The sequence below is a fragment of the Ammospiza caudacuta genome, chromosome 5, assembly GCF_027887145.1.
Source record: "Ammospiza caudacuta isolate bAmmCau1 chromosome 5, bAmmCau1.pri, whole genome shotgun sequence".
Lineage (NCBI taxonomy): Eukaryota > Metazoa > Chordata > Aves > Passeriformes > Passerellidae > Ammospiza > Ammospiza caudacuta.
The window spans coordinates 24,166,660-24,180,385 of NC_080597.1; the positions used below are offsets into that span (position 1 = coordinate 24,166,660).

General features: G+C 42.1%; 1 protein-coding gene across 1 annotated transcript; it reads left to right on the forward strand.

Moving 5' to 3' along the window:
- Window positions 1-1,168: 1,168 nt before the first annotated feature.
- HSP90B1 (heat shock protein 90 beta family member 1) lies at window positions 1,169-11,098 on the forward strand. Its single transcript, XM_058806034.1, has 18 exons — window positions 1,169-1,315; window positions 1,779-1,878; window positions 2,458-2,599; window positions 2,692-2,808; window positions 3,178-3,509; window positions 4,440-4,551; window positions 5,251-5,367; window positions 5,950-6,066; window positions 6,778-6,915; window positions 7,003-7,080; window positions 7,164-7,229; window positions 7,482-7,751; window positions 7,955-8,200; window positions 8,486-8,622; window positions 9,006-9,084; window positions 9,180-9,335; window positions 9,877-9,975; window positions 10,836-11,098. The coding sequence occupies exons 1-18, from the start codon at window positions 1,267-1,269 to the stop codon at window positions 10,863-10,865; spliced, it is 2,385 nt and encodes a 794-aa protein (XP_058662017.1). The 5' UTR covers window positions 1,169-1,266; the 3' UTR covers window positions 10,866-11,098.
- Window positions 11,099-13,726: the final 2,628 nt, after the last annotated feature.

Below are 13,726 nucleotides of genomic sequence, written 5' to 3' on the forward strand. Positions count from 1 at the left end.
CCAAGTACAAAGTTCATCACTTGCAAGTTTGCTTTTTTTGGTATTCGGTGGTTTTTTTCCCCCAGTCTAGAGTTAAACATGTAAGACGAAACAGGTGACTGGCACATGCAAGCCTGGGCAGACTTCTTCAGAGTGATGAGGGGGGTTGTAAGTTACTTCAAGTCGCTTATTAACATAAGCTGTTAACAGCGGCGCATTGCAGAAGTTGCACAGGCTGCCTTTCATGTCCCAAGCTGCAACCCCTGCCAGGGACACTGGAAATGCATGGGAAAGGTGTCTGGAGCAGCAGGGCTCCCTTTTAGCGTGCCACAGATCGCAATTGCCCTCACACTGACCGTGCCCGGCAGGGTGGCACTGGGGCGGCAGGTCCCGAGTCCCCTCACACCACAGGCGGCTGCTGGAGCCGCCACTCCCCGGGGAGAAGAGAGGGCCGCGGGTGGATAAACAAAGGCCCCCAAGGTAGGCTACGGAGCGCTAATGAGCTCGCGGGAGAATGGCTGCCCTGACGAGCGCTGGAAACCGGAAGACAGAAACCTGTCGCACAAGGACAACAGCGGGGCCGTGAGGAGCACCCAGCCATGGCAGGGGGCGCTACGGAACATCGACAGCGCGAACTACAGCTCGCGACATGCAATGCGCAGAAAGGCGCATGCGGCCCCCGGCGTTCCCGCCTCTACTCGGTGGGGCGGACAGCAGGACTCGTCAGCGCCTCCCTGCCCCTGCCGGCAGCTACGGCGGCCTAGGCCTGGTTGTGCTCCCGCTGCTCGGCCCAGCTGGTTATGACTCAAATCATTACTTTTAGCTCTTCTCGGCACTCGGGAGGTCCGCCGTGACCGGATGAGCATCCCGGGCGTCCCCGGAAGCGGTCGGAGGCGGTGTTTCGCGCTTTGTGCCGCCGTTAAACACCGCGCATCGTTCATTGCAGTGCCGCGCGGGGCCACGCTGGCCACGCCCCCCCGCGCAAGCCATTGGCCGCGCGCTGCTCCGCCCGCCAATGGGCGCCGGCCACGCTCCGACAGCAGGAAACCGCACATGGAAAGTTACGATTGGCGGCGCCAGTCGAAAGCCCCGCCTTTCAAAGCTCTCCATTGGCTGCGTGTTTGGCGTGGTGCGCTGCTATTGGGCCGAATGGCGCCGTCCCTCCCACCGGGGGGTTGATAAGGCGGAGGGGGAGGGCTGCGGTCGCTCCAGTAGAATCGGCGGCTGCGCGGAACGGATTCGGGATTACGGGGCGGCGGCGGCTCTTCTCTTGTCACTACGGCCGGCATGAAGTCGGTCTGGGGGCTCGCTCTGGCGTGTGTGCTGCTCCTGGCCGGTGAGCGCCTGCGGGTTTCTAGAAGGTTCTGGCGGAGGGGTGTCCGGGCCCCGGCCAACAGGCCCAACCCCCCCCCCCCCCCCCCCCCGCTGTTTGCTGGGGTGAGGGGGACGGAGGCCGCCGAGGGGAGGTGGAGTCTCCGGCGGGACCCCTCAGTCTGCCCCACGGGGAGGGAAGCGATGCTCGAGCCCTCGCATGCCCTGCCCGGGCCTGGCCCTCTCCGGAGATGGGGCGGCGGGGGGAGGGGGCTGCGCCACTCTTGCGCTATCACGGGCGAGGGCAGAGGGTAGGAGGGGGCCTCCCCATGCCCATCTCCCGTGTCTCCGGTTGGGCTGAACTCTCCTAGGAAGGGGGATTCGAGGGGCAGCGCTGAGCCTGAAGGCGTGGGGAGGGTAAGCGAAGAAGTTGGGCAGTGCGTAGTGTGGGGATCGGGCTCAGAACGCTGGTTTCCTTGTTTTCCCAGTGTCGGTCAGAGCCGATGAGGTGGATGTGGATGGGACTGTGGAAGATGACTTGGGCAAAAGCAGAGAAGGGTCTCGAACGGATGATGAAGTTGTTCAGAGGTTGGTACCCGGGGCGCTCTGATTTTGAATGGGTCAGTTTGAGCACCAGTAATGCCTCAAGTAAGGGGTGAACGCTGTTCGAAAGAGAGACCCAGTCAGCTGGGGGAAATAAAACGTTCCTGTCAAGACTGTTTCCTTCTAAATAAAAATGAGCTTGAGAACTTGGATTCAGAAAAGTTCAACTTGTTTTTATAGAGTATCGATAACTTAATTTGGGTTTTCTCGTGCACATCATAATTCATGTCAGTTTAGTGCCTGTGGATGAAATAGCTCTGTGCCCATGAAATGCCTCACCCCTGTGAGGTGTACCACATGCTGAGGATTGCAGTAGCTTTAAGACTACCAGTATTATTCCCTGAATCTTTTAATAAAAAAGTCTTACTTGCAAGCATGAATTTTCAGTCAAGTTTTTGGATTATGGTAATGTAGTTGAGGATTGCTGCTCTTGCACTTGACTCATGTGATCATGTAATTTTGTACTGCATCAGTAGTTAAGTGCTATTGCTGCTGCTTCGTGATTAAATTAGTCTTGCTGTTAGTGGACAGGACTCCTTGATAGGTTTTTCACTGTCTTAACAGAGAAGAAGAAGCTATCCAGCTAGATGGCCTAAATGCATCCCAGATCAAAGAAATCAGAGAAAAATCTGAGAAGTTTGCATTTCAAGCAGAAGTGAACAGAATGATGAAGCTAATTATCAATTCTTTATATAAAAATAAAGAGGTTAGTGCCTTCATCGTCATATCATGTTAGAATTTTGGGAGGTGTGTGTCTGTTTCTCTCCTGCCATTCCTGACTACTGGTTCCTATTTCAGATTTTCCTGAGGGAACTTATTTCAAATGCGTCAGATGCTTTAGATAAGATACGGTTGATATCGTTAACTGATGAAAATGCTCTTGCTGGCAATGAGGAACTTACAGTTAAAATCAAGGTAAGAAGGATTAGATACAAACATACCTTTTAAAGAAGTGGTGGAAGAATGTAAAAATACGCTCCATTGTTAAATTTCTTTTTTTGGCTTAATACTGATGCAAATACAAACTAGGACCACATGAGGACCCTTGCAATTAACTCTACCAAAGACTACTCCTTTTCTAGTGGTAAAGATATGTTTCTGGTTTTATAAAGAGCAGCTGAAGTATTGGACTGCTTTGAAGGAGAGTCTTCCTCATTTCTATAGTTACTGCAGATTCAGTTTATTGTAGCTCGTCATGTTTGAATACCTACTATGTACCAAGTTTCCTTGGCATGTACTAAAAATCACAGTGAAGTCAAACTGCATTTTTGTCTTTTTTTTCAGTGTGATAAAGAGAAGAACATGCTTCATGTTACAGACACGGGTATTGGCATGACAAAGGAGGAGCTAGTTAAAAACCTGGGTACCATTGCAAAATCTGGTACAAGTGAATTCTTAAACAAGATGACTGAAATGCAGGATGATAGCCAGTCAACATCTGAGTTAATTGGCCAGTTTGGTGTTGGCTTTTATTCTGCTTTCTTAGTAGCAGACAGAGTTATTGTCACATCAAAACACAACAATGATACTCAGCATATTTGGGAGTCAGATTCAAATGAATTCTCTGTGATCAATGACCCAAGAGGGAACACCTTAGGACGTGGCACAACCATAACGTAAGTATCAAGTTTCTTTAGTCTTAAAATAAAAAAGGTTGTGTGGGTACACTTTGCTTACTGGAATAAGTGAGTGACTTTAGCTTTGTGACTGATTGACTTCTTGTAATACAGCTTTATTCAGTTTAATAGAAATATGCAAAATACAAACTGCATCCAAAAATAAATGTAGTAATGTAGTTTATGTTCTGTTAGATGAGCTAACAAAGCTATGACTGTCTTTACAACTGTCAGCAAGTAATTCCTGACAGTTCAGCTCCCTTCAGGCTCATTCTGGCCTGGCAAAACCTATACAGGGGCTGTGGAGCTTTGCTGGGAATCTGGCTGCTGTTTATATATCAGTGAGGCTAGTCTGATGCAAAGTTCAAACTGGAGGTAGTTTGCTAGTCCTGTTCTCTTTGCTTTCATGAGTAGGTAAATTTATTTGGCCTGGATTTAGAGGATGTCTTTCTGGAGGAGGCACTCAGTGTAAAAAAGTTGATTTTGATGCTCTAGTTTTGAAGTAAAGCCCATGGGGGTGCATCAAGATCCTGATAAGTATCAATATGATTTGATGTTTTTATTTAAACTTTTGAATATTGTGTTCTGCCTCAGTCAGTGAAAGCAATTGCTGATTGAGTAAGAATTGCATTTTTTAAGAGCTACTTGGAGCTGAACTAATAAAAAAGCTCACTTGCATAAATCTGAATTGCTACGGCTGCAGCAAAAATCACAGATTGTTCTGAGCTGGGACCCACAGTGATCATCAAGTCCAGCTCTTAAATGAATGATCCCCTATGTGGATCAACCCTCACTCTTGGTTATTAGCACCATGCTCTGGCTCAGTTGGTCGATCTCAGAGGCATAAGAAATGTATATTCTGCTATAAAACTGTCAAATACTTGTCCAGCACTTAAAATGGTTTGGTTTTGTTTGGTTTTTTTTCTTAAGCCTTGTCTTGAAGGAGGAAGCATCTGATTACCTTGAGCTGGACACAGTTAAAAATCTAGTGAAGAAATACTCCCAGTTCATAAACTTCCCTATATATGTGTGGAGCAGCAAGGTAAGTGTATTTAACTGAGCGTTGTTCAGTATAAGGTTTGGTTAAGATCTTCATGGCCAGATCTTTCATGAAGGCTGAGGGCCTGCCATAGAGCTGCTTCTTGTGCAGTTTCTAAAACTCTTCTGTTCCTGACTCTTGGCTACTATTTTACTAGGGAGTTTTCTTTTGTTTGTTAGTTGTTTTTTTTTTTCAAATGCTGGTCTGTTGCTAAAATCACAAACTTGATAGGAACTTGGTTTTATTCTGATTCAAACAATTTTACCAAAATAAAAACACTGCTAATTAATAATAAGGATCTTTGTTCCACTGGCTTTGGTAGATGGAAGCTCTGTTAAGTTTTCAAGCAGAGCCATAGCTAGATACCCTTCTATAAGAAACAGGGCAGTGTCTTAGATTTTAAGCTTGTTGTGATGTTTTCTTAGTGCAGCACCAACTCAAAATCCACCAAGTCTCTGATAAGCATTATGTGTAAAGCATTGAGAAACTTAAATTTGAGTGTGGTGATCTCCCAGTGTATTGAAGGGAAGTATGTATTAATGAAAAAGTAACTGAAAAATATTAGTTGTAGAAAAGTTTGCTACAGACAAGTAGCAGAAATCAGGCTAGTGCTGGGAAAGATTAAACTGTTTGAGAGAATACTACAACATACCTGGTAGGAAGTCAAGGTCTTCAAATCTCTACCTGTGGTTGTCTCTTTAGACAGAGACTGTTGAAGAACCCATTGAAGAGGAGGAAGCAAAGGAGAAAGAAGAAGAAACAGATGATGAAGCAGCGGTTGAAGAAGAGGAGGAAGAAAAGAAACCAAAAACTAAGAAGGTGAGCTTTGTTAGCCTTGGTGTCTTGTAGCTCACGTCAGATAGTAATTTTCCTAGGTAGTCTTGCAGAGGTGCATTTCAGTAGTGTGTGCTTTCAAGGAGCAAATCCTTTTAATGTGAGATGGTAGGAGAGAAGGTTTTAAATGAAACAGACTAGGTAGAAGTCAGGCAGATGATTGGCAGTAGCCTTGTGAAGCTGTGGTCACAGCTAATTATAAGTACTTGCATGAATTGCTGGAAATGGTAGTGGAATTCTGTAACCTGATGCTGTTGATAAGTTTAAATTTAAACATACTCTGCTGGGAAGATTTTTCCAGAGTAACATTAGAACAGAAGTGCTGGTGCTTAGTGAATGTGTTAAATGAACATGGAACACACTACATTGTAGACTAAAGTTTTGTTCCCATGTGTTGCACTAGTGTGTATGCTTAAAATGAGAATGTCCAGGTCATTGCATAATTTTGAGAGCATGTTTGGGATTTTTACATGCTATTTTATGTTTTGCTTCAGTGGAGTACATTTAATTGGCCTAACCTGAAGTAAAGAATGAGTCTTTTTAATACTATTGTGTTTATTTACCTAGGTTGAAAAGACTGTCTGGGATTGGGAGCTCATGAATGACATAAAACCAATCTGGCAGAGACCATCTAAAGAAGTTGAAGAAGATGAATACAAAGCTTTTTACAAAACCTTTTCCAAGGTAAACTCTGGGCTTCAAGATAATTCCAAAGCAAGAGGCTTGCTATAGTATCTCTTGCTATGTAAATAAAACTAAGTGCTTATAGAATGGGTTATTTCAGAAGAATTAATTAGTTGTCATCAGTAGATGGAACTGCAGAGAGCTTGGAAGGTATAACATCTCAGTCAGGAATTAATCTTTTTTCCAGAGAGAAGATACTGCCATCTGAGTGTTGATTAGTCTAGGTTTGTATATTATGTTGCAGCTCATGGGGAGCTTACTGATGTGTTTAAATGTTACAGGGAAATTTTGTATTTAGTCTGAGAGTTGTGCTGTTTGTTGCATGTGGTGGAAGAAAGGAGACAGTTTCTTAGAAGTGTTGTCTTTGTATCATACAGTGTAACGTGCAACTTGAGAGTATCTTAACTGTGGTATGATGATAACACTATTGGTTATTGTCCTGTTGGTAACTTTTTCGTGACTAGCTTATTAAAATCCAGCACAACTTGGGAGAGGTCTCCAGGAGGGTTACTTAGGAAAGCTATTTTTACATGAGTAACTCAGCTCTTGTAACTTAAACTTCTGTCTCCATGATAGACTCTTGCAAAGCATAGCTACCTGGATTAGTTGTAAAATAATTGCACTTATTTGCCAAACTCTTTCTTATTATTGGAAACTTATTAATTCACTAGTATTTTCCCCATGTTAATTGAAAGTGTTTTCTCGTCACAGGAACATGATGACCCAATGGCATACATCCACTTCACTGCTGAAGGGGAAGTCACTTTCAAATCTATCTTGTTTGTTCCTAATTCTGCTCCACGTGGACTGTTTGATGAATATGGATCCAAAAAAAGTGATTTCATTAAGGTAGGACAGAAAAGTGTGTGGGTATGGTTTTGTGGAAAAGCAAAAACTCCTAAAGTAACTTGCGTGCTCTCTGCTCTTGTAATTTAGCTGTATGTTCGAAGAGTGTTCATCACTGATGACTTCCATGACATGATGCCCAAGTATCTTAACTTTGTTAAGGGTGTTGTAAGTATTATAAATATTACTTTAATTTTTTTTTTTATCTTCAGATATTGTCAGATATACTGAAAATTTTGTTTCTTAATTAGGTGGATTCTGATGATCTTCCTTTGAATGTATCCCGTGAAACACTTCAGCAGCATAAATTGTTAAAGGTAAGCTAATTGGTTTTAAATTCCTTCATTGTAAGCACAACAGCAGCAAAGTTTAGGAGACTTAATAGCTTGATGAATTTTGTTGCATGGCTCTGAAATTAATGTGAAGGAAACTCAGTTATTGCTGTTTACAGATTACTTGTCTATTTCAGATCAGGAATACAAAGTGGAATTTGTATTGAAGTAAGGTTGCATTGAGGGCTATTCAAAATACTTATTGTTGTAACTCAGTATTACTGCTTTTTTTTTTAGGTGATCAGAAAGAAACTTGTTCGCAAAACTCTTGATATGATCAAGAAAATTGCAGAGGAAAAATACAACGACACATTCTGGAAAGAGTTTGGCACTAATGTGAAGCTTGGTGTTATTGAGGATCACTCCAATCGTACCCGGCTCGCTAAACTTCTGCGCTTCCAGTCGTCTCATCATGAAAGTAACCTTACAAGCCTTGATCAGTATGTGGAAAGAATGAAAGAGAAGCAAGACAAAATCTATTTCATGGCTGGTGCCAGCAGAAAGGAGGTGTGTAAGAGTGAAAGAAAGAGGGAAGGAGTACAGTATATTATAGCTTGTCATCTTAGTACCATAGATGTTATGAATTGTCTATTTACTGTAAATGTGGAGACTCTATGTTACTATTCCAGTATTTGCCAGATAGTTGTACAGGTTTTCGTAGCTGCTATTACAAATGCAATTAAACTGATGTCTTAAATGTTTCATCCTAGGCTGAGTCCTCACCATTTGTTGAGCGTTTGCTGAAAAAGGGCTATGAAGTGATCTATCTGACTGAACCTGTGGATGAATACTGTATTCAGGCTTTGCCAGAGTTCGATGGCAAGAGGTTTCAGAATGTAGCAAAAGAAGGAGTTAAGTTTGAAGAAAGTGAAAAGTCTAAAGAGAGTCGGGAAGCCTTGGAAAAGGAGTTTGAGCCCCTCTTAAACTGGATGAAAGACAAAGCTCTCAAAGACAAGGTAAAATATTGTGTTATATGTAGTGATTATTTTTATTTGTCATACTTGCTACAACATACCTTGCAGATTATTTGAGCACAGACTTGACAGTAGCTTCTCTGTCTTCATGGGTGAATCTTTATGGATAACATCTTTATTCAGGAAGATAAAGAGTTAGAATGTCACCTTAGACATTTTTCAGAGATTCTTGAACTGACAGGGAAGTGCGAGTTATTTACTTTATTAAGTATAAGCTATTAGCTCTGAGAACTAACATTAGGGTGTTTTGGGGTTTTTTCTTTACAGATTGAGAAAGCTGTGCTATCTCAACGTTTAACCCAATCTCCATGTGCTCTTGTGGCTAGTCAGTATGGATGGTCTGGTAACATGGAAAGAATCATGAAGGCTCAAGCTTACCAGACTGGGAAGGATATATCTACAAAGTAAGCTTCCAGTACTGTAGTAGCAGACAAGAAATGGCTTGGTGTGCCCAGTAACAAGCTTCTGCCCAGTTCAAATGATCCTGGGTGTTTTTAAGGTCATTTTACAACCAAGTTAGTCTCCATTATAGCCTTAAATTGTTATTTTCAAGCCCAGTATGTAAAACTGCCTGGTGAGCAAGACTCATTGGTGGCATGTGGTATCTGCCATTTGTTGGCAAAAGATAAACTTAGTAACTGAAATGCTTTTTATAGTTGCACCAGTATTAAAGGAGGGGGGGATTTCACTTGTTACTGTGACTGTAACCAGTGCATGTAGATTTAAAGATCTCATTGGGTCCTGTATTTTGAAACTTGGCATTTAGTGCTGTAATTTCTTGTCTCAGTTATTATGCCAGCCAAAAGAAGACATTTGAAATTAACCCCAGGCATCCACTGATCAAGGACATGCTGAGGAGGGTCAAGGTAAATAAATACAGTAGTGAAACATTGGCTGACTTGGCTGCATATAACCTGCTTTAACAGGTCTCTCTTGATTTTCTGGTGTTCTTCCATGTTAGGAAAATGAAGATGACAAAACTCTTTCAGATCTTGCAGTGGTATTGTTTGAAACTGCAACTCTGAGATCAGGATATATGTTGCCGGACACTAAGGAATATGGGGACAGAATAGAAAGGATGCTTCGTTTGAGTTTAAACATTGACCTGGATGCAAAGGTTAGTTTGTCTTCCACTTGGACTGATAATTGACCTGCTGTTGCTCCATCTTAAAAAGTGCAGCTGCTTCATTCACTTGCATAAAATGAAATGTATCCAGCTTCCTGCAGTTAAGTGGGCCACCAAAAGTCCAGCCATGAATCTGTACTTAAAGCTCATGTTCTCCTTCCTTGCTCTTCTTTGTAGCTGCTTGAGATTCTGCTATTTCATTATGCTTCTTAAGCATATTCCTGTCCTTAGTCAAGTGCTGGCTCTACAGGAGTAAACTAGGCACACAGGCCTTTGGCTCCAGTCTATAATGAGGAGAAATTCCTAAGTGGGTACGAGTAATACAGGTTCTCCTAATGCTGTGCAGGAACTTCTGCTGGCTGTTTTGCTGGAGTGTACCAGTGCTAAACAGATTTTACTTTTTCTTTCAGGTAGCTGGTGGCAAATGTTAGGAAATAATAGTGAATACTTCCATAGCCTGTATTTAGCTAGTGCACAACTAATTAAACAACCTAAGCAAGTAAAGCTAATTGCTTGTGACCTTTGTGTACAGGTGGATGAGGAGCCTGAAGAGCCTGAAGATGCAGCTGAGGAGGCAGAGCAGGATGAAGAGGAACTGGATGCTGATGCTGAGGACAGTGATACACAGAAGGTAGGGTCTCAGGTTTGATGCTTTCTTGTCAATATTTATGTGCACCTTAATCTGTGGATGCTACCTGGCAATAAAGTTCACTTTGCCTTTCATGACACTAGATGTTAGTGTCAGGTGTTCCAGGCTTTTCTTGGAGGGGGAAGAAAACTGCAGAACAAATTTATTATTAAACTAGTATTTTGAAAAGATGACACTGAGGTATGTTCAAAGCTGGAGCTGAGCTAAGCTTTAGAGATGGTAACGGTGCCCGGTGGCAAGAAAAGGGTGGCAAATCCTCTAGTAAAGATAATTATCCATGGTACTTCCACAGCTTGTGGGCAAAAACATGAACAGTTGTTTGTAATTGTGTAATTTTAAATGCTTATAATACAGGCTTGGAACAACATTCCAGACAATACCATTGCTTCTGAACAGTTCACCTGTCATGTGAAGTCAGCCTTCACTTAGCTCATGGCTGCAGTTTTCATTATGTCTTGATGATATGCTGAACTCCTCTAATACCATAGCTTCTTGATAGTACTAACTTGTAAAGTTGCTATGAGGTCCCAACTGGGCCTGCTTTCTTGGGTTGCTTTTGGAAGAGACCTGCAAGATGATACCCTGTGACTAGTGCAAATATATAGATTACAGCAATGTAATTTCCTACTGTTGAATGTCAGATTAGGTAAGAATAAATTTGAGAAACAGTATTTATTGTACTATACCTACTTAATTTTGATGCCACTGCTGTTATGTTTGCATAGCAGGATAATCTAATGTGCAGTGACAGTAATAAAAAATTCTGTTCTTCTGGGGCAATTCCTGTAACCTTTTTCCACTTTCCAAAAGTAATATTCTAATTCTCTTTTTTGTCTTCACAGGAATCCACAGATGTGAAAGATGAACTGTAAACTACACTCAACTACTGTCCTGCATTGGGGGGTTAGGAGGGAATGTGAATTAGATTGTTTTGTTTTTTTCCACTGTAAAATGTTGATGGGTGGTATGGGGTTTTAAGGGTAAAGGAGATCTTTTTTTTAAGTTCACTTTTCTAAAAACATTCCTCATGAATGTAAATTTGTATTATTTAACTGACATGGTGTCAAATCTTGTCATGTACAAAATAAAATGTTCCCAAACACCACCAACTCTAAATTTATACATAGCAAGCTGATTTTGTGGGCTGGCAGAAAGAAATGAAGGTATGGTCCTGGGTGTTCAGGTCCTGGGTGCAAACAGGCTGTTTGTTGGCAATACTTGGGCCTTCCTATGCTGGCACAGCCACACCTATTTGTCCATCTGCCTGTGGCTGGGATTTATATTTCCAAACCTGCTGTGCTGCTTAAATACAAATACACCTGGGAGCTGAGAGCTGTACTGAACTTGCTAATTGAAATAAGACTTTGAGTTAGGTATCTTCTGCAAGCCTGAGAAAGAGGAGATTGGATGTTTAAAAACAGCATTGGAAATGAAGCTGACAGCTTGTGCTGGATTCTGACTTGACTCCATAGGATAGGCAGCAGGAGCTTTACAGATGAGGGGAGGAAAAAACATTTCCTTTCACTTACTATGTGGACAACTACCACCAGAACTGTCTTACTACCTATGAGCTGGTACCATCCTGCATGGCACTTAGAAACCCTGCCTTTGACTTGTGTAGCTACAGCAGTTCTGTTTTCTACAAGCTTTTTTAAAGGTGGAAGTTCTTTTCACATACTCTTAAAGCTGTTACTCCTAAATGTTTTCACTCTTGTTCTTGGTCTCTTATGGCAAAGCACTGTAGTTACTTAATGTTACTGAAGCTAAATCTGGTTAGTTTTAGACATGTTGAGCTTCCAGTCATTATGTTAGCTTTATGTAGTGGTTGGATGAAGCACTACATTTTTTCACTAGTGCCTCTACTTGAAAACATCTTCACAGACTTGGTAGAAAGTGTTTACAGTGAGGATTTGAGTTTTGGTTTTTTTTCCTTCTTCTGTGGAAGAAGGATGTAGGAGTGGTGCTTCTGCACAGTGATTCTACTTAAGAACCGATCTTTTCTGTTTTGTTAACAGAAGTTCTTAGAAATTACAAGTTTCTGCAGCCTGAGGCAGGAAAAGCTTTCTTACTAGGTGAGGGCACTAAATACTGACCTGAAGCACTAGCTTTCCATTTACTAGGCTTCTGTATTGCCCAAAATATGCCATGTATGAGTGTGATTGTTGTGTCAGGATTTTAGAGTTGAAGTCTGAGATGTCAAGGAAAGGGAGCTTAGTTGGGGGGGGGGGGTTCTGAAGGGAGTCTGGAGGGGTGGGGGGCTCTGGTTTCTGCTCACTGCAGTGGTATCCTAGAGAAAAGCCTTTTTGTTACTGGCCCGGCCTGAGTGGCCTAACACGAGTTTCAGCAGCTGGCACTGTCAGTTTTAGAAGCAGCCTTTAGCACTGTTACTAAGTGGCAGAAAGGACCTATGCCCTTACTTTAGGACTGAAACTTTGTGCGCTGTAGCAATCAACCTCCTAAAGTATCACTTATTTTCAGTGATACACTCAGAAATGTATCATTACTACCTACATCTCTCCATTTGACTTCTGAGTTAACAAAGGTTGCTCCCACCTCCTGTATGATTGGGAAGTTTAGTTTGCCTAACAAAAGGGGAAGGGTGGCCTCCAGTATTTTTAATCTGTAAGTTACTTGTAGATTTAAGCAAACCTAGTTCTGTTGTATAGCTAAAATTCTCATTGCTTTGGTTGGTTTGAGGGTGCCAAAACTGATTAAATTTCAGAAATAATAAAGAGCATACTTGAGAGTTATGCTTTCTGCCTCTTCATATACTCCAGCTGAGAATATCATGTGCAACATAGCTGTGGTCCAGCGGCTTTCTCTACAAGCTGCTGTGACAAGTGTTGTCTATTAATAAGCACAAAATGCACTTGTAAGTTGCCTTTTTTTTTTTTTTTGTCAGCTCTGAAGCAAAATGGTGGCAGTAGTGGAAGTTCACTCAGCACTGTTTCTTTCAGTGCTGCAGTTATGCTGATTCTAGGGCTGTCACCTCTGCTGTTAAAACTTGGTACATTGTCAGCTTTGCTATTCTGAGATGGGCACTAATGAGGACATTTCCCTCAGCGCTAGAAAAGGCAGAGCTCCCTGTTGCTCAGTTTCTAGTAGCAGCAGGATACACTTAGAAATCCTAGCCTAATTAGTAGAAGCTTCCCTCTGCAGCCTTAAGATCTGAAAAACCTTTAGAAAATAGAGAAAAATGCATCTTGCATGTCAGAAATCAACAACATAAGAGGTGATAATCTGACAAAGTGCGAGGGCTGGTGAATGCTGGCTTGTTAAAGGGATCATCAAAAAACTGCTGTTCATGCCCCAGTTAGAACAGAAACAAAATACTGAACTGTCCCATTTTCTCTCCAATAAACTTTATCTTCTGCTGAACTAGAAGGTTGACAATCTCAGCTTTGTTTAGGTGCAGTAAAGGAAAAAGTCTTTTCACTGGAAGTTGATCTATTAAGATTTTTTCATTGATAGATTTTGTTTGGACTTAACATCTGTGTTTTCCCAGAGCCTCTCTCTCACTGCCTGCTGTCATTAATAGAGATGCCTGAGAGGATGTGATTTAGTTATATAAAAAGTGCACACATGGGCATACAAGAGCAGGAGGGGAGCTCATCCCACCAATAGCTGTAAAACTTGGTGAGAGCAGACACATACACATGCATAAGAACTATAAACCTTTTTTCCTAGGAAAACCACTCCAGCTTACGTAGGCACAAATAAAATAATAGCTTCA

What these genes read in the sequence shown, in the direction of transcription:
- HSP90B1 (XM_058806034.1), top strand. Translation starts at nt 1,267, where the DNA reads ATGAAGTCGGTCTGGGGGCTCGCTCTGGCGTGTGTGCTGCTCCTGGCC. An exon ending in GGGAAGGATATATCTACAAA is followed by an intron (nt 8,623 to 9,005) that starts GTAAGCTTCCAG and finishes TTCTTGTCTCAG; the next exon opens with TTATTATGCCAGCCAAAAGA. An exon ending in ACATGCTGAGGAGGGTCAAG is followed by an intron (nt 9,085 to 9,179) that starts GTAAATAAATAC and finishes CTTCCATGTTAG; the next exon opens with GAAAATGAAGATGACAAAAC.